The sequence below is a fragment of the Coenobita brevimanus genome, chromosome 39, assembly GCF_032717465.1.
Source record: "Coenobita brevimanus isolate Jiangsu-jjx chromosome 39, ASM3271746v2, whole genome shotgun sequence".
Lineage (NCBI taxonomy): Eukaryota > Metazoa > Arthropoda > Malacostraca > Decapoda > Coenobitidae > Coenobita > Coenobita brevimanus.
Genome location: NC_136992.1, coordinates 25,976,264 through 26,000,813, shown reverse-complemented (window position 1 = coordinate 26,000,813; position 24,550 = coordinate 25,976,264). Strand labels below are relative to the sequence as shown.

Below are 24,550 nucleotides of genomic sequence, written 5' to 3'. Positions count from 1 at the left end.
TGCTAATATCAGCCATATTCTTTTTTTCACAGCCAGCAGTAGAGGCCAGCACAAACAGCAGTAATGTGAACAGCAGCAGTGGGGATCAGGAAAGCAGCAACAGCAGCAGCAAGAAAAAGCGCAGCATTGATGATAATGAAGCTAATAAGAACACAAACAACACCACTAATGACAACAGTAACAATGATAGTGACAATGGTGGTGATACTAGTGGCAGTAGTGCTGTTAGCTCAAACAGTGATGCCAAGGAAGCTAATGTAAGCAGTAGTAGCGCACCAGTTGATGATATCAGTAGTAGCACACCAGTTAGTGACGATAATAGTAGCACACCAGTTGATGATGGTAATAGTAGCACCATTGATAGCAGTAATGGTACCACAACCTTAGGTGATAATACTATTAATATCACTAGTAATAGTACAAGTAATATTACCAGTACTAGCAGTAATATAACCACTACGACAACAACCATTAGTCCAAATGATGAGACAGAGAATAGCACAGCAGCTACTGGTAATGATACCACTACCACCACCACAACCACAACTACCACAACAACCACCACTACCACCACCACCACCACCACCACCACAACTCCTGCTCCCACCACTATAGATCTGAGTCCGGAAGAACAAACTCGAATGCTGAAGGACCACTGCCCCTGGGAAACCATTGGATTGACCCCACAGCCAGATATACAAGGCAGCCTTAAGATTCTACTCCACTCCAGTTTTGTCCTTGGTTAGTAACAGTTAGGACCATATGTTAGGTGGCATGTGAGACTTCTTAGCATCTCTTTCTTAGTGATATATTTTGCCTTCTGAATCTCAGTATTATCTTGTATGCTGTTTGTAGTACAGTATATCATTTTGGTACTGATATAATTTGCACTAGGAACATACAAGGGTATATGTGCAGAATGAAATTAGCAAAGAAATGGTGGTGTGAAATCTCCATTGGCATTTAGAATATGACTATTACTTAGGCTTCTTCACTTATAAATACTCATTGCATTATGTTGAATGTGTGTACAATCATGAGTCATAGTTTCTGTTAACCCTTCACCCCAGGTGCTGGAGATGAGTATTTTATTACATAAGTACTGATACAAACTGCTGGTTATAAAAACATCCCTCAGCTTCTTTCTTGTACCCCAGAAGCAGGATGGTGGATGGCTGGAGAAGGTCAGCTTTAGCCTGTGGGCCACCAGGGTCACATCCAGATATGCCTTGGGCCACAGCAACAACAATAACCCTTTACCTCCTCTACAAAGGCTTAAGACAAACAACACAGTCATTTTTCCAGAATGACATAACATTCAAAATACAGTCACTCAGTGTCAAATCTGGTCACAAAGAAAAAAAAATTACATTTAACGGCCATACCACGTTGAGTACACCGCTTCCTGTCCGATCAGCGAAGTTAAGCAACGTTGGGTCTGGTTAGTACTTGGATTGGTGACCGCCTGGGAACACCAGATGCTGTTGGCATCCCTACGTGTCAAGTGGGGTTGGTGGAGGATTAGTGCCCCTCCCTGTAAAACAATTAACTCTAAGCCCTTGGCCACCCCGTTTGGGATACATGGCATCTGGCAATGAATGAATGAATGAAAAACATTCCCCTGACTCCTTCTATGCTGTATCAGCACAATACAACCCTTAGTACTTCCCCTTAACACAGGCACCTAACTCTGTCACTGCTGGGGACTTAAGAGCTAAAAACACAGACTGGTACAAACACAATCAAAGCATCTGCTGAGGCCTTGACATTGCTTCACAATTCAGCGAATTGTACATTCTCATTGACCCCACAATACATCCTCATCCCACATCAGGCAAACTACACTTCCTCCTCTCCAGACTCAACACCACATGACAATGGGATGCCAAATTAACTGCAGATCATTTGCCTATCATTATCACCAAAGGAACATAATCCAGACTCAAGTGATCATGCCTCACATACAAACTACAAGAGAGAATGGACAAAATTAGCTGAAGAAACAGAAAAGCACTTCAGCACACCAAACAACCCACCTGTCACCAGCATTTAACCTGCCCCGTGCCAGTGCCATTTTAAAACGGCGTTATGCAGCTACGCGCTCAGTGCCAGTGCTGTTTTAAAACGTCAATTTTTTTCCAAAAATCATGGAGAGCCCAATTTTCAAACTAGGCGCGCAAAAATTGGTGAGGATGTACGTCAACTCTTCCACCACCTTGCCTCAGGCGCTCAGCCTATACACCCACACGCTGAGTCATCGTCCTCGCTCTGCCTCACTCTGCTTGTACGACTCATGCTGTGCAGTCATATCAGGAGCTCCTGAAGGTGCCCTACACTGGCGAAAGCGACGTTGACAACGACGTGCAAGATAAGGATTATGTGCAACCAGAAGATGAAAGTACTAGTGAGGAGGAAATACCCACACCAAGGAAATCCAGGTATGTGGGGTATGCTAGTACCCGAGGGACTAGGCCATCAGCACGTCGTCGCATAGCCCTACTTGACGAGGAGGAGGATTCAGAGGAGGAAGATGATGCTTCTAGTATTCCTGGGTGGCTGGGGAAGCCGAGGATTTCCCCACGTGGGGTTGGAAGTGTTAGGAGGAAGAGAGGGAGATTTGGGAATATTCCACTGGCTGGGGACACGGGTGAGTCATCTCACCCGTGCTATCCCTCACACCCACGTGACCCAGCCTGCCCTAGCACCTCAGGACAAAGTGTTCCCCTATTCCCTGCACCCAGCACATCCTCAGAAAGTGTTCCCCAATTCCCCACACCCAGCACATCTGATGAAAGTGTTCCTCATTTTGCTACATTTTCCAGCACATCGAGGGAATGTGTTCCCCTATCCCCCACACTTCCCAGCACCTCCAATGAGACTTTTCCCTCCTTCCCCACACTTCCCCCCACGTGTGTCTATGGCCCTTGGATGAGGGAGGTGATGAAGTAATGTTATCTTAAGTGTAAGATGATGTATTCACAGTCACTCAGAAATACTTTTACAGTGTATGTGTTTACTGAGGGCATGTTGTAAATAATTTACTGTAAGTGTAATTGCAGTACATAGTGAAGTAAAGTTGTACGTAAGTTACCGTAAATGTAAGATGAAGGATGCGCAGTGAGAGAGATACGTGACAGGTGACAGGTGTTGCAGCACTAAGTGATTTATATGGGAAAAAAAGATGTTTTCTGTGTGAAATCCAGTGAAAAAAAATATATATATATATGCATATGAAGTGAATTGAAAAGTGTTCAAAACATTCCTAGACCTTCCCAGAGTAACGTTGGCCAGAATACCTGAGTTTACCTTCATAGAAAATGAGGTTTTCTCTGACCTTTGCTGCAGTTCTTCTGGGAAACCACATCTGAGGGGCGGACAGGGGACTTCCAGAAAACACACATCTAGCCTCCGGTGAGTCGTATTCATTTTTTTCACATCAAAATCTATCATTTTAACCTTAAAAAAAAAAAATGAAAAAAAAAAAATGAAAATGAAAATGAAAATTGGCCGGCACTGGCATGCCATTTTATGTTTGGGGTGTCCGGCACGCGGCGGGTTAATAGGCACAGTACAAAGTTCAACATTATCTTACTTAGCACTGACATACAGCACCACAGTGCATGACACAGTAGAAGACATGACAATCCAGACTTTGCACTGGAGATTGCTCACCTCATAAGACAGCATGACAGACAGTATACAACCAATCTATACATTCAGTGATGAATTGTACAAGCCCTGCTTGGGCTTCTAACCTCGCTAAAACACACTACAACACCCTACAGACCATAAGAACAAGGCCCTAAAAATAATCACAGGCTGCACAGCTACTTCACCTACAGATCACCTACACCAAGAAACCAAAGTCCTCAAAGTCAAAGATCATCTTGCATGAGAGGCACACAAATTCTTGCTGCAGCCTCCACAAACCCACATCATCAATTACACTACATGGCAGCAAATCCACACACACCAAGGAACATCAAAACAACACCCAGCACACGATATCATACACAAATACTGTCATCTCTTCCCCTGCGCCTGCTTCAAGCCAGCTTCCAGAAGCATATCCATACTCAGATCACTCGCCGCTCCATTCAGTCACTTAAAGACAACACCCAGCTGCATGCACAGCTTCCTGATATCCATCCTTCTGAATCCTACCTCCCTCATGAGGACAGGGTCCACCTGGCCAGGCTGAGATTTGGGCATCATCCAGCCCTCTTGAGTTATCAGAAGAGGCTGGATGGCTCAGTAGCTGATACCTGTCCAGGATGCAGTACAGCACCCCATACTATTAAGCACGTTATGGAAGACTGCATTGCACAAAATCGCTTGTGCCAACAACACAACATACACCTTTTGAGAGCTGTGTGGGAAAGCCCTGTCTCGGCCATGGCCTTCCTTATGGACTCGGGGCTGTTCGGCCAGAGACCTAGGGAACAACAACAACTACTACTACTACTGCTACTACTACTACTACTACTACTACTACTACAGTACTACTACTAACTACTACTACTACTGCTACTACGTGGCAAACTTAAATACAACTCCCCTCTCCTACACTCACAAGACACCATCACAAGGCTCCAAGAACTAAACATTGAGATCATCGAACACTGGAAGTCCTTTTCAACAACACATAGTCACTCCACAGACCTTTCTTAGCTCTACAAAATACTTAACATTATCACTAAATTACAAACATGCATCTCTGCGTGACACAAGTGGGATAGGGGAGGGTTAGTTCCCTTCCCCAGAAAACAAATAACTAAAAATATGAACAAGAAGCTTCGGACCAGGACTGACCAAAAGTTGACGACATAGGACCGAACAAAGGACACGATATGGATGGCAGCTTGGAATGTAAGGGGTGCAAATGATGAGATGAAGGAGAGATTGTCCAGGTGCTTGAGGGTGTGAAAGTGGATGTATGAGGGTTAACGGAAACTAAATGGGGAGGTGAGAGTGTGAAGGAATGGGAGTATGGAAGGGGTATATGCTCAGGAGTAGGTGAGAATGAGAGAGCAAAAGAAGGAGTGTGTATTGTTGTGAGTAACAGATGGAAGGAGAATATAAGAGAGTATGGATCAGTTGGCTCGAGGATTGTGTGGGTAAGACTGAAAGTTAGACTACGAATGTGGGCGATTGTGTGCGTGTATGCGCCAATGCAAGATCGTGCAGGCAGAGTGAGAGAAGAGTTTTAGACAAATGTGGAAGCATGCATGGAAAAGTTTGAAAGGAATGAGAGAGTGTTTTTGATTGGAGATATGAATGGAAAGATAGGGAATGGGAAGGTGGATGGGGTAGTTAGAGAGTGGGGTGTGCCTGCAGAGATAGATCAGAATGGCAGTGCTTTAGTGGACAGTTGTGCCGGGAGGGGGTTGGTGATAGCTAATACCCTCTTCAGGCACAAAATGATCCACAGGTATACACAGTGAGTGATGAGAAGGGTGGGTGGTGAACTGAATGAACGGAAGGCAATGATTGATTGTGTGTGTGTGTGGATGAAAGGCTGAGAAGATGTATAATGGATGCAAGAGCATTCAGAGGTTGGGGGAGTGGACTTTCGGACCACCACTTGGTGGTGGTCAGAGGTCCAAATAAAATGGAGAAATAGAAGTAGGGAAGGACAAGAGGAAGTAGTACATACGAGGAGAGTGGAAAAGTTACAAGAGGATGGAAAAAAGGCAGAATATAAGAGGGAAGTGGCAGAGCAATTGGGTAAATATAGATTGGAGTAGATGGGGGACGTGGAATGTGTGTGCAAGATATTCACAGAAGAAATCTGTGCAGCATGTGAGGTGGTGTGTGGGATGAAGAGAAGACGAAAGGAGGTGCAGGGAACAGCATGGTGGACTGAAGAGATGAGAGAGGCTTTGGCAAAAAGAAGAAAGCATATAGTGAGTGGATGAGAAACAGAGGCGTGGAAGAAGTTGAGAGATGGAAGAGAGAGTTATATGTGTAGAGAGGAAGAAAGAGGTGAAAAGATTAGTAAGAGAGAGTAAGAAGAGAGCGGATGAGGAATTTGGAAGGAACTTGAGTGTAAAATGGAGGGAATGTAAAAATTGTTCTGAAAAGAGGTAAAGAAAGTTAGACACGGTGCCAAAGAAGTTAGCTGGGGAATGAAAGATAAAAATGGTAGATTACTAGTGGAGAAGGGAGAAAAAGTGAGCAGATGGAGGGAACACTAAGGAATTGTTGAACATAGAGAATGAAAGTAATGTAAGTATTAGGGGCTGGGGAATGGCTGGGAGAAGGAGGGATGTGAAAAGAGAGGAGGAAATAGTAGGATGGAATTTGTGGAAGCAATGAAGAAAGTTAAAATGGGGAAAGCCCCAGGAATTGATGGAGTGTGTGATGAAATGCTGAAGCATGGGGGAGAGATAGTAGTAGGACAGATGTGGAAGATGTGCAGATTGGCCTGGGAGGAAGGCAGAGTCCCGGAGGATTGGAAGTCGGGTATAATTATTCCCCTGTACAAAGGAAAAGGGGAAAAGGAAGTGTGTGGTAATCAAAGGGGCACTTGTCTTCTTAGTGTAATAGGAATAGTATATGGTAAGATACTTATTGACAGAGTTGAGGAAATAACAGAAGAATTAGTTGGAGAAGAACAGGGAGGTTTTAGGAAGGGAAGAGGTTGTGTAGATCAGATATTCATTCTTAGATCATTAATGGAAAAGAGGAAAGACGTTGTATGTGGCCTTCATAGATTTGGAGAAAGCATATGACGGTGGATAGACAATGATTGTGGAAAGTATTAAGAATATATGGAGTAGATGGGAAGTTGATGAAGGCCATGAAAAGTATGTACGAGGGCTGCAGTGTGTGTGGATGGTGAGCTGATTGAATTTTTCTGTTTGAAGGTTGGATTGAAAGAAGGATGTGTCATGTCTCCATGGTTGTTCAGTCTGTATATGGATGGGGATATAAAAGAGATACATGGTAGGGCAGTGGATGTTGGAGCGGCCCTAATGAGAGAGGGCAGTGTTTGGAAACTCCCTGTACTGTTGTTTACAGATGATATTGTGTTGTTAAGTGAAGACGAAGGGGAGCTGCAAGGTTTGGTGGATGAGTTTGGGAGAGTGTGTAAGAAACGGAATCTAAAGGTGAATGTAGGGAAGAATAAAGTTATGGTCTTTGAGGGAAATGAAGTCATCGAATGTACAGTGAGGTTGGATGAGGAGGAAATGGAAGTTTGTGAGTGTGTTTAAGTACTTGGGTAGTGTGATGAGTAAGGATGGAAGTTTAGAGGGGGAAGTGCTTGAAAGGGTGCAACAGGGAAGAAAGGTTGCTGGTTCTTTGAAAGCAGTGATGAGAAACAGGGAAGTGAGCATGGAAGTGAAAAAGTTACTACATGACAGTATTGTGATACCAACTCTAACATATGGAAGTGAAGCTTGGACGTTGTTGGAGGGACACAAGTCAAGAGTGAGAGCAGTGGAAATGAGTTATTTGAGAGGAGCATGTGGAGTCACATGGAGAGACAGATTGACAAATGAAGAAATGAATGAGCATTGTGGTGTGGATGTGGATGTGATAGGAAACTTTAGGAGAAACACACTGAGGTGGTTTGGACATGTGGAGAGGATGGAGGGTGAAAGACTGATGAGGAGAGTATATGTGAGTAAGGTAGGTGCAAGGGGGGAGAGGGAAGGGTAGGCCAAGGATGAGATGGAGGGATGGAGTGGAGAGGTATATGAGAGAGGGGGGTGTGAGCTGGGAGCAGGGCAGTGAAATGGCTGGGGACAGGACGACATGGAGGCGATTTGTTTGTGGCCATCCCTTACTGGATTAAGACGTCTGACAGTAGATAGATAGATCTCCAAGACCTACACCACCATCACCTTAAGTAACAAACACATCCCTTCGTACAAAGAACAGCCAAACATAGTCATGAACCATTGCACAAATCATAAGTCAACACCAACATGCACTGTGTCTAAAATCAGCCTTCTTAACAAAGGCAGTCATTCCACTCAATCACAATGCAACCCCTTTCACTCCAGAACAAACACATAACATTATCAAGAAAACAAAGAACTCTACAAGCACAGTACCAGATAATATCAGCAACCTGCACCTGAAACATGTAGGACCACAAGGCAACCAGACCCTACTACTCATATAAACATTGTGGCATTCCTAATATCTGGAAACATGGAACAATAATCACTGTAGCTTAACCAAACAAGCACCAAACACACCCTTCTTTGTACAGACTCTTAACACTACGTAGCACACAATCCAAAATAACTGGATGCCACATTCTTAACATAGGCACATACCATGTCCTCCTTGCTCCTAAACAACAAGGATTTAGAATTACAAATACCATACTGACTAACCCCATGCAACAAGTATCTGACAGCATCAACTCCATGGCACCTGTACAGTGCACATTTTTCACAACATTAGATATTATTAAAACCTTTGATGCCATTCCCAGACACAAACTAATCACCAGGATATACAGCACAAATATAGAGAGAAACACCAAATGCTGGCTTGGCAGCTATTTGTCTTGAAGACAAGCATGTTACTTTACCGGTGTAGTCATCATGAACACAAAATTTCCTGAACAAAGTTTCACAGGGCCTTCTTTCACCCACACTCTTTAACCTCTATGTGCATGATATTTTCACACCCCAATCACCCACAAACATTACCTCATGTGCAGATGACATCACCATAACATCCACACACCTCATTACAGACTTGGGTCGAGGCTGACAATCGCCCCAGCCAAATCCACTACTACACTCATCACCTTCAGTAAACATGAACACAGGCACTCCCTCCACACCACACTTAACAGTGTACATGTTCCATACACGCATCCTTCACTAAGATCCCTGCAATGACTTATGACTGTGGACTCATCTTCAGGGACCATGTACATGACATTAAGAGGTGGTGCATCCCAAGACTAAGTGCACTTAGGGCAGCTACAGGGCCAGACTTTGGGCAACAAAGAAATACAGTACCCTCCTTGCTTTATCAACAATAAATTAGATCTCTGTTGTCCTATGCCTTCTCAACATGGGTTCCCATCCTATCTAACATTCACCACACCCTGCAAACCTTGCAGAACAGCACTCTTTGCATTACCACCAAGACCACTCCCACGGCTCACTTATACTTCTAAACTAATGGCCTCCCTCTCAGAGACTGCCTTGATATGGGATGCATATATTTCTATGTAGCAGCCTTTGCCAGTGCGCAACACCCCTATCATTACATGACAGATGCATAGCACACCTAGGCATATTAAACAGTCACTGCACTGATACCATAATACCCTTTACAACGGTATCTTGTGTCCAGACACTCCAACACCAGCAGTAAAGAAACATTGATATACTTCATGTTCAGGGCAGTACAGCACCTCAGTCAGCTGACTGTATTACAAGCCCACCTGTTGACATCCACTCATTGGAGGTGTCTTTAAATAGATATGATAGAGTACAGTGAAACCTAAACCTTGATTATCTGTTTGGAATATCCGAATTTTGACATACCTGGGACGTGACCGAATGATACAGTGGTACGGTAATAAATACAAATATCCGTACAATAGCTCCCTTTTAAACTGCGGGTGCCCGGTCGCTAGCGAGCAAGCCACATGTAAGCAGAATTGAGTCTACCCCTCACCCATGCCTCCTGTTCACGACCCGCTCATGAGGGTGGTATTGTGGAGTTTGATGAGGCAGTTGTTAAGGAAGGAAAGCCACCGCCAGAGAGATGCTCTTGGTTGATCATTCGCTGAACACGCTTTAATTTAAGCAGTAGAAGCACCCTACCAAATCAGTTCTTCTTCCTGATAGTCTGTTATATTTTTCTGATTATTTCTGGGGTGTTAAATAAATGTTTCTTGTTAAATCTGTTTCTGTGTTGTTTTTAGCTATTCTGCTGTGACAGCTCTTGTTTGATTCATCAGCATAATGGTGGAAGGGACTATCCTGACCTAAGTGTTTAACTAATCCTAATCTAACCTAACCTGGCTTTACTGTACCTAATAATTTAACCTAACCAACAGTTGTGAAACTAGGAAACAAAATCCACTTTTGAGTATGTTTAGTTTCTTCCATTGCACCAGAAACAAATAGTCGTAGGTGTGGCTTAACCCCTCAGTGACCTTGGGTTCAGAAATTTGTATGTTCCCCTGGCAGGCCCTGGGACCATTTTTTTCAGTTCTAAAGTCAGTTTCTTTTTCACCCAGACGTAAAGAGAATCATCTAGCATACTTGGCAATGTGTTTTTTAGCTTCCAAAACCCATCTTGTAATTAGCTATGATTCGCGGAAAAATTCATAAAATTACAGTGCATGTGCTATTTGGGTGAAAACATCTGAGATGAATTGACTGCCTGACTGCTTGAGATGGTAGCGTAGGGTTGTGTAAACATACAAGTGACCTTCATTCCCTTCCGTTAATTGTTTGCAGTTTTTTTATAGCTCGTGCTACTTTGACGTAACTGACACTGGTATAGTAAAGTGTTGTTCAGTGTCAGTGGCTGTTAAGGGGTTAATGGAATACTGTATGTTAAGATTTGTATCAATACTCTTTTTTCATACATACACACAAGAATGAACAAAAGAATAAGCACTAAATGTACACTTAACTTTAAGTTGCAAAAATACCTTACCAGTTCAGTTCATATTCCTCCAGTTTGTTTTCTGTATTTCCCAGACTATTTTCAGAGTGATAAATTACCTTTTCTTTCTAAAAAATATTCCCCCTGTTATTATCATCACGTTCCTTAATCCCTTAACAGCCGCTGGCGTTGAATAACGCTTTACTGTACCGGTGTCAGTGATGACAAGTTAGCACAAGCTATAAAACTGCAAACAGTTATGGGAAGGGAACGAAGGTCACTGGTATGTTTACATGACCCTACGCTATCATGTTGAACAGTCAGGCGATCACTTCATCTTGGATGTTTTCGTCCATATGGAGCATCCGCCATAATTTTATGAATTCTTCCACGAGTCACAGGATGGGTTTAGGAAGCTAAAAAACACGTTTCCAAGTGCGCCAGATGATTCTCTTCATATCTATAAGAAAAAGAAATTTATATTAGAACTATGAAAAAATGGTCCAGGGCTGGCCAGAGGAGCACTCAAATTTCTGAACCCATGGCCATTGAGGAGTTAATAGATCAGCCTAACAGTACTGTACTTACGTTTTATTTCCGCCAGATTAATCATGATTTCGGACTATTCGGGCACCCCTTTACACCATATAGCCCGGATAATTGGGCTATCACTGTATGCTATATATGGCAAGGCTCAGAGCAAGACATCACCCAGCCATCCTCAGCTACCAGCTTAGGTTTGGAGTAGGTGGAATCACAGTTGACATGTGCCCAGCTTGTAGAATAGGCCTACACAATGTAACACACATAATGGAGCACTGCACAGCACATGCAACACAAAGACACAGCCACAATATCAACTGTGTAAAGAACCTATGGGACAGCTCCGTAGGGACAGTTACTTACGTGCAGCCGATTGGTCTGGTCACTCAGACAGACTGGGGTTGAGTAACAGCAGTAACAAAAACAACAACCCCAACCCTAGGCTGAAAAGAAGTCATGTCCCAGGTTTCACAGCATACAAACACCTGCTATTGATTGTTTGATTTTTTTTTTGTAGACACACAGGTTACAAAGTAATCACCGACTGTTCCTTGTGACTTGTTGTTGGTACTTTGGAGTTTCTTTAGACTGCATGAGTAGAAGTTTAATCATGAATTATTCTTTGTGTAGTCTATCAAAACTTTAAACACCACCTGAACACAGAACATGTGCTCATTCAGTTTGAAACCCTGGCCATGACTTCTCTCCTGCCAGGGGTAGAAGCAGAGGGTAAGCAGAAATAATGGCTCATGACTGTACACATAAATATTACAGTAATACCTTGTTGTAAGTAACCTTTTGTTGGTTCTTTTTGTGTTATTAAATCCACAAAAAATAGTCTCTTAAAATGTTTTCTTGTCTTATAAAGCTGATGTGCTAGTTTTCCTGAGCTTACAGTAGCTTGCAAGTACTAGTTTCTTCCCCACCCTGGGATGGAATTTGTGTTGTTTTGGGCAGAAGGCCACTTCTCTAATCACATGACCATCAATCCACAGGGTTGCATGAAACACTGAACTTGGGAGTGTGGGCAAGCTTCACACTGACCAACCAATCTGTGGAAGCTGCTTGGAGTGAAACAAAACAGGTTAGTTGTTGGGAGTAGGCTGGGAAGGTAGGTTAAGGTTGGGTCATTTGAATTGCTTATACATTGTTGAGTTTTGTTAGGTTAGTGTAAATTAAGTTAAATCATATTAATTTAGGCAAAGTATGGTAAGGTAAAAATCATAAGAGCCCATACCATGAAATGACCTGGCCTCTTAAATGGTTCATAATACAGTAACTTTGTAAAGAATCACAAGGAACTTTAAGGTAATGATATGTTTTAGGTTATCAGCATCTTAGCAGCAAAGATCTAAGTAAAACAGCTATAACTGAGAACTACCTGTAACCATGTCCTATTTTTTTTAACTTCCTTTCCCCCTCTCCCCAACCTAAACTGAAGAATGCAAATGTGGGTGAGAGATGGGAAGGGTGCTGGGAGGCGGACCCAAGACTTGAGCGGACCGGAGAAGATCAATGCCAACGTATGTTGACAACAGAGGCTTTCACTGAACACAACATCACCCTGATGCAGCTATTTCCAGAAGGTGATATCACTGTAACCCCTTCATCCTAGAGACATTATTTTTATTTATATGTATATATCTTCCTCACCCTGCCCTTGGATGGGAAAGGAGATCCGGATGATGATGATGATGATATTTTTTCTTGTCATTTTGTGATGATTTTATTAAGCTTGGGGTTTTTATTCTTAGTGTTGTTATAGTTATCATTATTGTTGTTGTTTAATCCCAGTCTGTCTGACTGAGCAGACCTGTCAGCCATAGGTATGCAACTGCCTCTGTGAGTCCCTACTATAGGTACAGCACACTGTGAGCACCTTGCAGGGAACTGGCATCCCTATGTGGGTGACAGTGCCTCACTAAGGTCACCCTGAGGTCCTTCCCCACAGCAAGTTTCAGAAAAATGTGAGTAGGTTCGGCTCCCAGGTGGATGCTGCAGCTGCTTGGCTCCATCCAGGGTGCAGAGCATCACTAGATGTAGGTTCCTAGTTACTTTAGGGATAAGGGTATGAATAGAGAGGCTGTGAGAGATTGAGTAGCATTAAGTGACCAAGGCTAATGAATGCAAGTATGTTGGAGCCATTATAAATGAAGTGAAACAAAATGAAACTAGCTCTTTCTGCAAATTCAAGAGAGACCTTGCTTTCAAGAGGTAAATGAAAACTACCCAACACATCCAGTTCAGAAATTCTCTTGATTTTAATGTAAATGTCTGGATATAGTAAGAGAAATATAAAGTAGATCCGAGGGTTAAATAGGGTAACCCATTTATACAGTTGGGTGTTCCTTAGCTGAGGAAAATTGGTTTTATCAGAAATAAACTATAGTGCTGAAGATTGTTGTCTTCTCATGGTGGCACAGATATACGGTAATCCCTGTAAGACGCCGACGCCCAAATCATGTTTTCAAACCCCACTTTGAGTTTGCCACACTGCGACAAGCAGCTGTGTTTTGGTGTGTAGTTCCGTTGATGTCTGCTAGAGTTCTCCTTCATTCTCCCCAGTTCCCGCCTACCTACCGTTGTGACTGCACACTTGTTGCCATAGCTCCCCACCTGCTCATTTTCGTGAATAAACTGCAGTACCTCGCCACTAGACCACATGGGAATTTCCAGTGTTGTACAGTGTTAAGAAATCAGAATTCAGAGTGCAAAGGATTAAGTGCAGAGTGCAACACTGGTGTGTTGCAGCTGGCGTGGCATGAGTAAGAACAGAATGTGCAGTGTTAAACAATTATAATTCGGAGTGCAAAGGATTAAGTGCAGCACAAGACTGGATAACTGTACATGCTACAAGTGCATCTTCACAACTGTCAGAGCCACAGAGGAGACGGGTTAATATTCATGACGGACGGGGATTTGTTGTAAGTACCCTGTACACTGTTAAATATTTTCCATACTTCTGATTTCTTATTCTGTGGTTCCTTTTCATTTATTTCATGGTTTTTGTCTCATGTTTGGTGCATTGGGTCTTAAATAGGTGCTGTGCATGTCCTGTAGGGGGTTATTAAGGTGGCTTTCAAAGTTAAGTTGGGTTGGGGTCTATAAGTACCTGTCCAGGGGCATTTTTCCTGTGTCTCGAACAAAACCAAGTCCCGGATATCCCTTTAGCTCTATTACTTTGGATCTTGGAGGGATTACTGTACAGTAGTCCCTCAGTTATCTGACATAATAGTGTCAAAGGCATGTCTGGATTGTGGATCTGTCTTGCTAATGGACTTCTCCCCTGACCCCCTTCATACATACCCTAACTTTGAAAGCCATTGTTGAAGGCCACAACAGTACATGGAACACTATTTGTTCCTGGAGTTTTACACTACTCTTTCTGGTCAAGCAGACCTATTAACCACAGCCAAGCAATTACCATGGTCAAGCAAACCCATCAACCACAAACAAGCTCACACAATTCATCAAACAACATATATATTGCCATCTTACAAGAAACAAGCACAAAAAATACCTACATTTCATAACTTCACCACCATCAGACAAGACCAGGCCGACAGGAGTGGTGGTGGACTCATCACCCTAGTACACCAGTCCCTCAACTTTCCAGGTACTGGTGCACACACAAAACCCCTCCCCCCCCACATGACACCACAACAAAAATCATCATCATCCAGGCTCCTTTCTCCTGTCTAAAATCACTTAATCATGGCACAAGAGAAATACAGTCAATTAAGATATACACTGGCAATAACTCACACTAACAGTTGCCAATACATACATTCCCCCCAGTCAACCCCCATAGTACAACACAATTATTCTCTGCAAATACACCACATCACTAACATACCCAACATCATCCTGGGTGATTTCAACACCAAGGTGTTGGCCTGACATGTCAACAACCCGGACACAGACAGAGGGCTGGTACTACAGTCCCAGGCAGATAATCGTTTCATCCTCAACAATCTCCATCAACACACCCATATCCTACACCAAGCCCTCTTTCTCTCATCATCCCCAGACATCACCTTTTGCTCCCCAAACCTCGCCCCTACAACATCCTGGAGAGTGGTCAAAACCCCTGGCTCTGACCACCTCCTGATCACCATCACTACCAAAATCAGTATCACCCCAGCAGGCCATAGACACACACACACACACACACTAATTATAAGCAAGCCAACTGGGATGCCTTCACAACTGAAACAGAACAACAGTTTGAAACACTAAACAGTACACCCATCACAAACATCAACACCGCCATGCACACTTTCAAAATGCAGACCCAAGACACATCCCTAGAGGCAACAGAAAGAGACAGTCCCAACTTCACACCAGAAATTCAAAGCCTCATCAGTCAACATGACACATCACAACACTCCCCAGCACCCCATACACAAGACACTGTACAACAAATACAAGCACCCAACACTCAAATGAACAATAAAATATCAGAGCAGCAAACAAAATTTGAATGATTATCTCCAAACACTTGATCACAAAACAAACACCAGCAAACTCAACACTAAACAGCATCACACTCCAACAGCAACACTACACAATCACACGCTGCCATCACAACAAGACACCATACCTTCAAACAAACAACAAGCAAACACTCTCATCAACACTTTCATACATCAGTCATCTGAACCCCCATCACGATGACCGATGTGTGATCTGACGCAAGAGACAGTTCCCAACGGACCCAGACTTTGCACTGTTCACTTACAACCAGACGAAGCACATCATTAGCAACCTTAAGCACTCATCTGCCTGTGGCCCAGACAACATAAGCAACATACAGCTTAACCCCTCTGTGGCCGCCGGCGTTGAATGACGTTTAGCCGATAAATGGCCGCCGACATCGTTTGAGCGCGGCCTGTAAAAAACTGCAAAAATTTTTGAGATGTGAATGAACGTTCTGAACGTCTTCACACTGACCTACACTACACTCCCATACACCCCATCAAGCAGTTCAGAGCCTGCTGCTGTGATGAGTGAATTTTTGAATATTTCGTTCCTGGCCATGCCTTAACAAGCACAACTACACCCATTATATCAACCCAGGCAGAACATATCATCTTTGTCCTCTCTTGCAAAACACACACAACAACCTGTTTACGATTATGAATTAATACAGGCACGTACAAAAAAGACATGATAATAAGAGAAAAATACATTATTGTCTTGGTATCGTTACCTATTTGCTCAGGTTTGCTGTAATGGTTTAGATCATTTGATGCAATGCAACTTGTAGAAAACTGTGAAAACTTTTGGGAAGTGAACGAAAATCTGGGACATGAGACTGACCTTGACTTCACCCTCTCACGTATCATCTGTCAGTTCACCACCTGCTGTCATGACGAGTGGGTGTACGATTTTTTCGCTCATGGCCATGCCTAAACACACATAGTTACACCCATTATCTCGACCCAGACAGAAAATACAATCTTTTTCCTCCCTTGTAAAACACACACAACCTCCCTGTTTACGAGACAGCAACATATATTGCGATAATAAGATGGTAAAATGATAGAGGAAGATGAACATGTTATTACAGAAAAAATAATTTTTCCCCCGTCTGTAAACATATTTATTTCTGCTTTGTGTCTGTATTCGTAATAATTAGACCTATTCTTAGTTCTGAAACTGCATTACGATTCCATTTTTAGCCATGCTCTTGGTGTGGGAGCTGGAAGTTGCGACTCACCTTCCGTATTGCTAATCAGACTGACCCTCCACTTTATTCTCCCGTGGTAAAGTCTAGCCTTGGAGGACGTGCAGTTTTCTTATTTAGGACTGAAAATTCAACTTTTTTGCTCCCTTTTCCAAGCATGGGCACAATGATAACTTAAAAAAATAACTCAAAACTACCATAAATATATTTTATATCAAAAAGGTGAAAATGTATTCATAACATTTTTTTTTCCAGCCATTCCTAACAGATTATGTACTGAAATCATTCAATATCATCATATCTCATATATGCACAACATTTCAGCACCATTCGCATTGTTTTGAGAGGTAAAAAAAAAAAAAATAACAACACCTGCCCAGTTGTGATGCGGCAGCGCCCCTGGGCGGCGATATCGGTTGCTGATATTTCTGCAACTTCTGTGCTTCATTGCAAGCCACAAAATGTGTCTAGGAAGCTGGGATTTGCACTGTTAGGTGCATCTGAACTTTCTCTTCAATATGACAAGAAAAAAAAATCAATTTTCGAAACTTCAAAAAAATGGCCCCGGCGTCGGCCTGGGGTGCACAGAAAATTCCGGGCCTTCGGCCACGGAGGGGTTAAACATCTTGGACCACAAGGCATACAAGCACTCACCAACATATCAAACTAAAGCTACGCACACAACATAATACCCATCATCTGGAAGCATGGTATTATCATCACTATCCCCAAGCCCAGCAAAGACACCACGTTGCCTTTCTCACACCGTCCCATCACATTCCTCTGCACCCCCTCCAAAGTCACTGAATGACTAGTATTACAATTAGTAACACCTCACATCCCCCTAGCCCCTTCACAACATGGTCTTAGGCCACTGCATTCCTCCAACACTCTTCTTACAGACCTTACACAAAGAGTTTTTGATGACATCAATTAAGCTAGGCCACCACACAGATCAGTCCTAATGGCGCTTGACATTAGCAAAACTTTTAATGCCATAACCTCACAAACAAAATATTCAACACAGACACACACAGTAACACAAAAAGATGGCTGGCAAACTACTTAGCAGGCAGATGTGCACATGTAACATCTGCCAGTCAGTCATTGAAAACTCCACAAACGGCATCCCTCAAAGATCTGTTTTGTCCCCTACGCTCTTTAATCTATACGTGCACGATGTACCCACAGCCCACACACCACAGATACACATAGCTGCCTATGCAGACAACACAACACTTACATGTACACACCAAAACACAAACACAGCTGTACACGTCCTCCAACTTTACCTCAACACACTACACAAATGGTTCACCACAAAGAGACTCAGTATAGCCCCAGCCAAATCTACAGTGACTCTTCTCATAAACTGGACAGCAGAACATAGTCACATTCCACACCTCACCATAAACAACACTCTCCGAACACGCACGCACGCATGTGCAGACACACACACACACACACACACACACACACACACACACACACACACACACACACACACACACACACACACACACACACACTCCTTGGTGTAGCCTACAATACATCAGTGTTATTTAAACAATGAATCACAAACATTAAAAATAAATTAACACCAAGACTAAATGCCCTAAGGTCACTTGCCCATACAACATTCAGACACAATGAAACCACCACCACAGTATACAGACAATATATACATTTAGTGATGAATTATGCAAACCCTGCTTGGCTTCTTACCTCAGCACAACACCCTACAGACCATACAGAACAAGGCCCAAAAAATAATCACAGGCTGAACAGCTACTACACCTACAAACCACCTACACCAAGAAACCAAAGTCCTCAAAGTCAAGGATCATCTAGACACGAGAGGCCCACAAATTCTTGCTGCAGCCTCCACAAACCCACACCATCCACTACACTACATAGCAGCACATCCACACACACCAAGGAACATCAAAACATCACCCAGCACACAATATCATAGCTACACAAATATTGTCATCTCTCCCCCCTCGCCCACCTCAAACTAGCTTCCAGAAGCATATCCATGCTCAGATCATTCACCACTCCATTCATTTACTCAGAGACAACAACCAGCTGCATGCAGACCCTCCCGATGTCCATCCATCCATCATCCAATCCTACGTTGCCCCATGAGGAGCGTACAAGCTCAGGGCTGGGCAGTTGGTCCTGACATTTAAGATGAGAGTGGCCAACCTCACTCATCCCTGAGTGGCATTACGTGAGCAATAAACCCCAACCACCCCTTGGATATAAACCTTCACCGGCTCAATCCGATTGGAGCACAATAATTACCCACTAAACCACCAGAGGCCAAAATTTGGTTATATGGTTATCACCCAGCGTAGTAAATGGTTTCCTGGTGTACAGGAAGCCATTTGGCTTGTCACTCAGTGTAGAGTCACCCATAGGCAGAAGGAAGAGGAAAGAATGAAGGAATGAAAGACAGAAGAGGGAGTGTAAAGCCACCCGTAGGCAGAAGGACGAGGAAAGAAAGATTGAAGAAGATGGAAGGAAAGAAGGATGGAGGAAAGGACAGGGCAGACACACGAGAGCAGCACTACATTGAGTGAGTGGATGGTGAGTGCCCCCACCTACCACCCGATGTCCACCCTTCTGAATCCTACCTCCCTCATGAGGACAGGGTCCACCTGGTTAGGCTTAGATGTGGGCATCATTCAGCCCTCATGAGTTACCAGGAGAGGCTTTGCTGATGCCTGTCCAAGATGCAATGCAGCATCCCATACTGTTAAGCACATTATGCAAGACTGCATTGCACACAATCACTTGCACCAACATCACAACATACACTCCTTGAGAGCTCTGTGGGAAAGCCCGGTCTCAGCCGTGGCCTTCGTTACGGACTCCAGGCTGTTCGGCCAGACTGCCTAGAGAACAACTACTACTACTACTACCACTGACAAGCAGTCACCACTGCAGGGCCATACCCTGCAGTGACATGGAAAAAACCTGCCTGGCCAGGTGAAAATGTTTGCGCTGCCATAATTTCCACCTAGACGCAAGCATCTTGCCCGGATAAAATGGAAAACTGTACAAATGGTTTTGAAAGCCTGATCACAGCATCCTGATAATGGATTGTTCTGATAGTGGATGTCTGGATAATTGAGGGATTACTACACTAGGATGGCAGAGCAGGCCTGTTATATAAAACCCCCCCCATTTCCTTCCCCATCCCCCCAAAGGAGGATGTTGGGCTGGAATCAGGACACAAGTCTGTGTTACCGGAGGCACAACAGTTAACTACAGTATTAAAAAAAAAAAAAAAAATCATCATAATGAAGAATATTTAAGTGAGGGCTCTTTCTCTCTTTCTTTCTCAATGTCTTCTTTACAGAGCTGGAAACCAAGGAAGTGCTGAAAACGGAAGGTCGGCTGCTGTCCAGCTTGGCTGGGATGCGATCGGGATATCTCACCGGTGCACGTCGGGCCATGGTGGAGGCGATGCGTTCTTGGGTGGGTGCAGATGGCGAAGGGAGATCCATTAATGTTGTCACTGGACCCGTCTTTGATTACGATTTGGATGGCATACAGGACGGTATTTCACAGACACTGTAAGTTGTAATATGCCTTTGTAGCACTTGTTTGGTGAGTGGATGCTTGTGTTCTCATTCTACTGGATATGCTGTTGATTAATTCTTCCTCTGTCCTGATTGTCTCTCTCCTTCCTTTCTGAACCCTACCTCACACCATCCATGGGTGGAAAAAAAAAAAAGAGAGAGAGAGATCTGGATGATATGATGATCAACACAATGGTGATGTGTATTATGCATATTCTGTATTTGTTTGTGGATAATAAGGCTTTGTTGTAAGCCAGCTTTTTATCCATCTTTTCTTAATGTGAAATACCTCTAGTCCAGTTGTCTTGTGTAGTCTGACTTTGTTATCTCTAGATGATTTTATTCATATGATTGGACACCTTTTTGAAGTGGATAGGTTAGCTACAGCTATAATTAACCATCACTACTACATATCCTTCCTTAAATTGAATAAAATTGTCTGCTGATAGGAAGAAAAAAATTACATTATTGAGCTGAAGGTGTAGTTCACAGTAAATAACAAAAAAATGGCCCTTTGAAGTTCCAATTCTACCTGTAAAGTAGATTCACCAGTTTGTCACGTATACAGTACTTACAGTACAGCAGAATTTCTAATGTTTTCATACACATTTGCAACATACAGAGAACTGCCTTTGTTGTATTTTTTTTTCTGTTATTTTTGCACAGCAAGGAATTTTGATGTTAGTTTTTTTTTTTTTTTTTTTTTTTTTTTTTTTTTTTTTTAACTCAGGTCCATAGTAAATTACAAAAAGATTGGCCAAGAAAGTTTCATTGCTACTTGTGAAGCCTGTTAATTAGTTTTGCCAATTTTCCTCAGTGGTTGCTTGGATAAAGTTGTAATATTTTGGGAACACGCTCCTGACATATAGCCAGAACTTGCTGAATATGTTTGCATTTACAGGAACCAGGTGAAGCCACTTGTGCCAAGTGACTATTTCTTCGTGGTGAGTCGGTGTGGTGGAGCTGACAGGGCCAGTTGCTCTGTAGGACCACCTGCAGACACACTCGCATTTGTTTTTCCTAACACGGAATTCCACGATAACTGTCTCATGGTGAGTTAACTGTAATATGCAGTATGTAGATAGATAGATAGATAGATTTTTTTTTTTTTAATCCTTTTTCCATTTAAGTCCTCAGGATCATTGTGTTTATTGCATACTTAATGAGGTCAGAGTTGCCATTTTTTACTGTCAGACACTTTCACTTCTTATGGACTGTCACCTGTTCATAATGCTAGAGGCATATATATATATATATATATATATATATACAGAAAACCCTTCATAAGTTGAAGTTTTAGAAGACGGGATCTTCGGTAAACCGTACTCAGGCCGAGACCATGTATGTAAGTAGGCCGAGATGCAGAGGTAGGGGGACAGGGGTGGCGCCAAGCGGACATGTGGCCACCAGTCTGCTGCTTTCCTGATTTCACTGGCTTTGAAGTCTCAAATTATCTTGAAGTTATGCAAAAAGTTGGTGAGAAGAATATTAATGATGATGATGCCATCCAGTGGCTTGGAATAGATGCAGATAATCCTGGGTATCATCACCAAACAGAAAAAGAGATTGCTGAGTCCATGCCTGGGAAGAAAGATGAAGATGATGATGATGACGACAATGAGGAAGAGAACAGTGATGTTGGACGCAAGAATTCATACAAATTATCCCAAGTTTGTGAAACAATGGATGTTGTCATATCTTGGCTGGATTATGTTGATGATGCAGAAGCAAAAAATTTTTATACGCATGTAAAGGAGTTGTGAGGCTTGGTTATTCGTTGCCAATATTCGCAGCAGAAGCAGGTGAAGATTCGTGACTTCTTTAAACCTATGCCAAGGCGTTGGCCTATTCCTCCTCCTGGTTCCAGCAGTGATTCTGCTTCTACAGCTCTTCAGATAGTCAGCACTTCAAGTATTGTTGGCACAGACACCGAATAGTGCCTGTGTGTGTGTTGATGAAAACTGTAATTTGAAAAAAAAAAAAAAAAAAAAAGTGTGTGCACATGACTTAGCATTAAGAGATCATGAGTAAAGTTCAGTATTATTATTGCTGCAAGTGTTACACTGCAGTCTGTTATAGTGATTACATTTAAGTAGGCAGCCGTGGCTCAGTGGGTTCGAGCGCTCCACTCTGACCGAAGGGTCGGAGGATCGAATCCACCCAAGGGTCATTGGTAGACATCAGGAAGGGCATCCGGTCATAAAATGCTACATGCTCCAGTCCAAAGTCCTCTATCCAGGGGCAACGCCTTAGCCCTTCGGGGATACCTGGCGTAAAACCAAATTATTTTTATTTTTTTATTATATGTTAATGTTCAGTGAAATAAATACTGGGTACTGTTTAGAATGTTACGTTAAATTGTGAACTCCACCACCTCTGTCTCCAACACAAACTGCCAAAGGGTCTGTACTACCTATAACGAAAAGTAACGAAAAGTAGGGGGATTTTTCAAGAATACTCCCCCAGTGTCCCAGCTTGTCGTAAAAGGCGACTAAGAGGGTTGGCGGAGGGTTAGTGCCCCTCCCCGGAAAACAACTAACTAAAAAAACAAACAATAAGCCTCGGACAAGGACTGACCAAACGATGACGACCAAGGACCGGACAAAGGACATGGTTATCGGAACGTGGAATGTAAGGGGAGCGAATGATGAGGTGAAAGAGAGAGAGATTGTCCAGGTGCTTGAGGGTGCGAAAGTGGATGTATGTGGAATAACTGAAACAAAATGGAGAGGAGAAAGTGTGAGAGAATGGGAGTATGGATGGGGTATATGTGCAGGAGTAGGTGAGAATGAGAGGGCAAAGGAAAGAGTATGTATAGTGGTGAGTAAAAGATGGAAGAGGAGCATAAGACAGTATGGATCAGTTGGGTCAAGGATTGTGTGGGTAAAGTTGAAAGTTGGAATACAAATGTGGGTGATTGTGTGTGTGTATGCACCAACGCAAGATCATGCTAGAAGAGTGAGAGAAGAGTTCTGGACAAATGTAGAAGTGCGCATGGAAAAGTTTGGAAGGAATGAGAGAGTGTTTTGATCAGTGATATGAATGGTAAAGTTGGGAATGTGAAGGTGGATGGAATGGTTGGTGAGTGGGGTGTGCCTGCTGAGATAGATGAGAATGGGAGTGCGTTAGTGGACATTTGTGCTGGGAGGGGGTTGGTGATAGCCAATACCCTCTTCAGGCATAAAATGATCCACAGCTATACATGGCGAGTGATGAGAAGGGTGGGTGGTGAACTGAATGAAAGGAAGGCAATGATCGATTATGTATGTGTGGATGAAAGGATGCGAAGATGTGTAATGGATGCAAGAGTTTATAGAGGTTGGGGAAATGGACTTTCTGACCACTGCTTGGTGGTGGCCAGAATTAGAATTCAAGTAAGATGGAGGAATAGAAGAAGGGAAAGACGAGAGGAAGGAGTCGTTGCAAGGAGAGTGGAAAGGTTACAAGTGGATGAGAAAAAGGCAGAGTATAAGAGAGGAGTGGAGGAACGATTGGGCAAATATGAATTGGAGCAGATGGGAGACGTGGAAGGTGTGTGTAGGATATTTACAGAAGAAATATGTGCAGCATGTGATGTGGTGTGTGGAAGGAAGAGAAGACGGAGGGGGGTGCAAGGAACAGCGTGGTGGACTGAAGAGGTGAGACAGGCTGTGGCACAAAAGAAGAAAGCATACAATGAATGGATGAGAAATAGGGGCGTGGAAGAAGTTGAGAGGCGGAAGAGAGAGTTATATGTAGAAAGAAAGAGAGAGGTGAAAAGATTAGTAAGGGAGAGTAAGAAGAGAGTGGATGAGGAATTTGGAAGGAATTTGAGTGTAAAGTGGAGGGACTGTAAGAAAATGTTCTGGAAAGAGGTGAAAAGAGTAAGACAGGTTGGAAGTGAAGTTAGCAGGGGAGTGAAAGATAAAAATGGTAGATTACTAGTGGAGAAGGGAGAAAAAGTGAGCAGATGGAGAGAACACTTTAAGGAATTGTTGAACATAGAGGATGGAAGTAATGCTAGTATAAGTGGTTGGGGAATGGCTGGGAGAAGGAGGGAGGTGAGAAGACAGGAAGAAATCAGTAGGATAGAAGTTGTGGAAGCAATGGAGAAAGTTAAATCGGGGAAAGCCCCAGGAATTGATGGAGT

At 43.1% G+C, this 24,550-nt stretch overlaps 1 protein-coding gene and 1 non-coding gene across 2 annotated transcripts in view; both read left to right on the top strand.

Moving 5' to 3' along the window:
* The window catches only part of LOC145396824 (uncharacterized), a 143,278-nt gene that overhangs the window by 101,150 nt on the left and 17,578 nt on the right, over positions 1–24,550 (top strand). Inside the window, exons 13-17 of the mRNA XM_080270109.1 lie at positions 33–741; positions 12,138–12,226; positions 12,584–12,728; positions 20,199–20,415; positions 21,323–21,473. Of these exons, the coding sequence (XP_080126235.1) occupies positions 33–741; positions 12,138–12,226; positions 12,584–12,728; positions 20,199–20,415; positions 21,323–21,473 (1,311 nt within the window). The remainder of the gene's footprint in view (positions 1–32; positions 742–12,137; positions 12,227–12,583; positions 12,729–20,198; positions 20,416–21,322; positions 21,474–24,550) is intronic.
* Positions 1,372–1,490, top strand: LOC145396919 (5S ribosomal RNA). The gene has a single exon (XR_013896877.1). It is a non-coding gene; the product is annotated as a 5S ribosomal RNA (ribosomal RNA).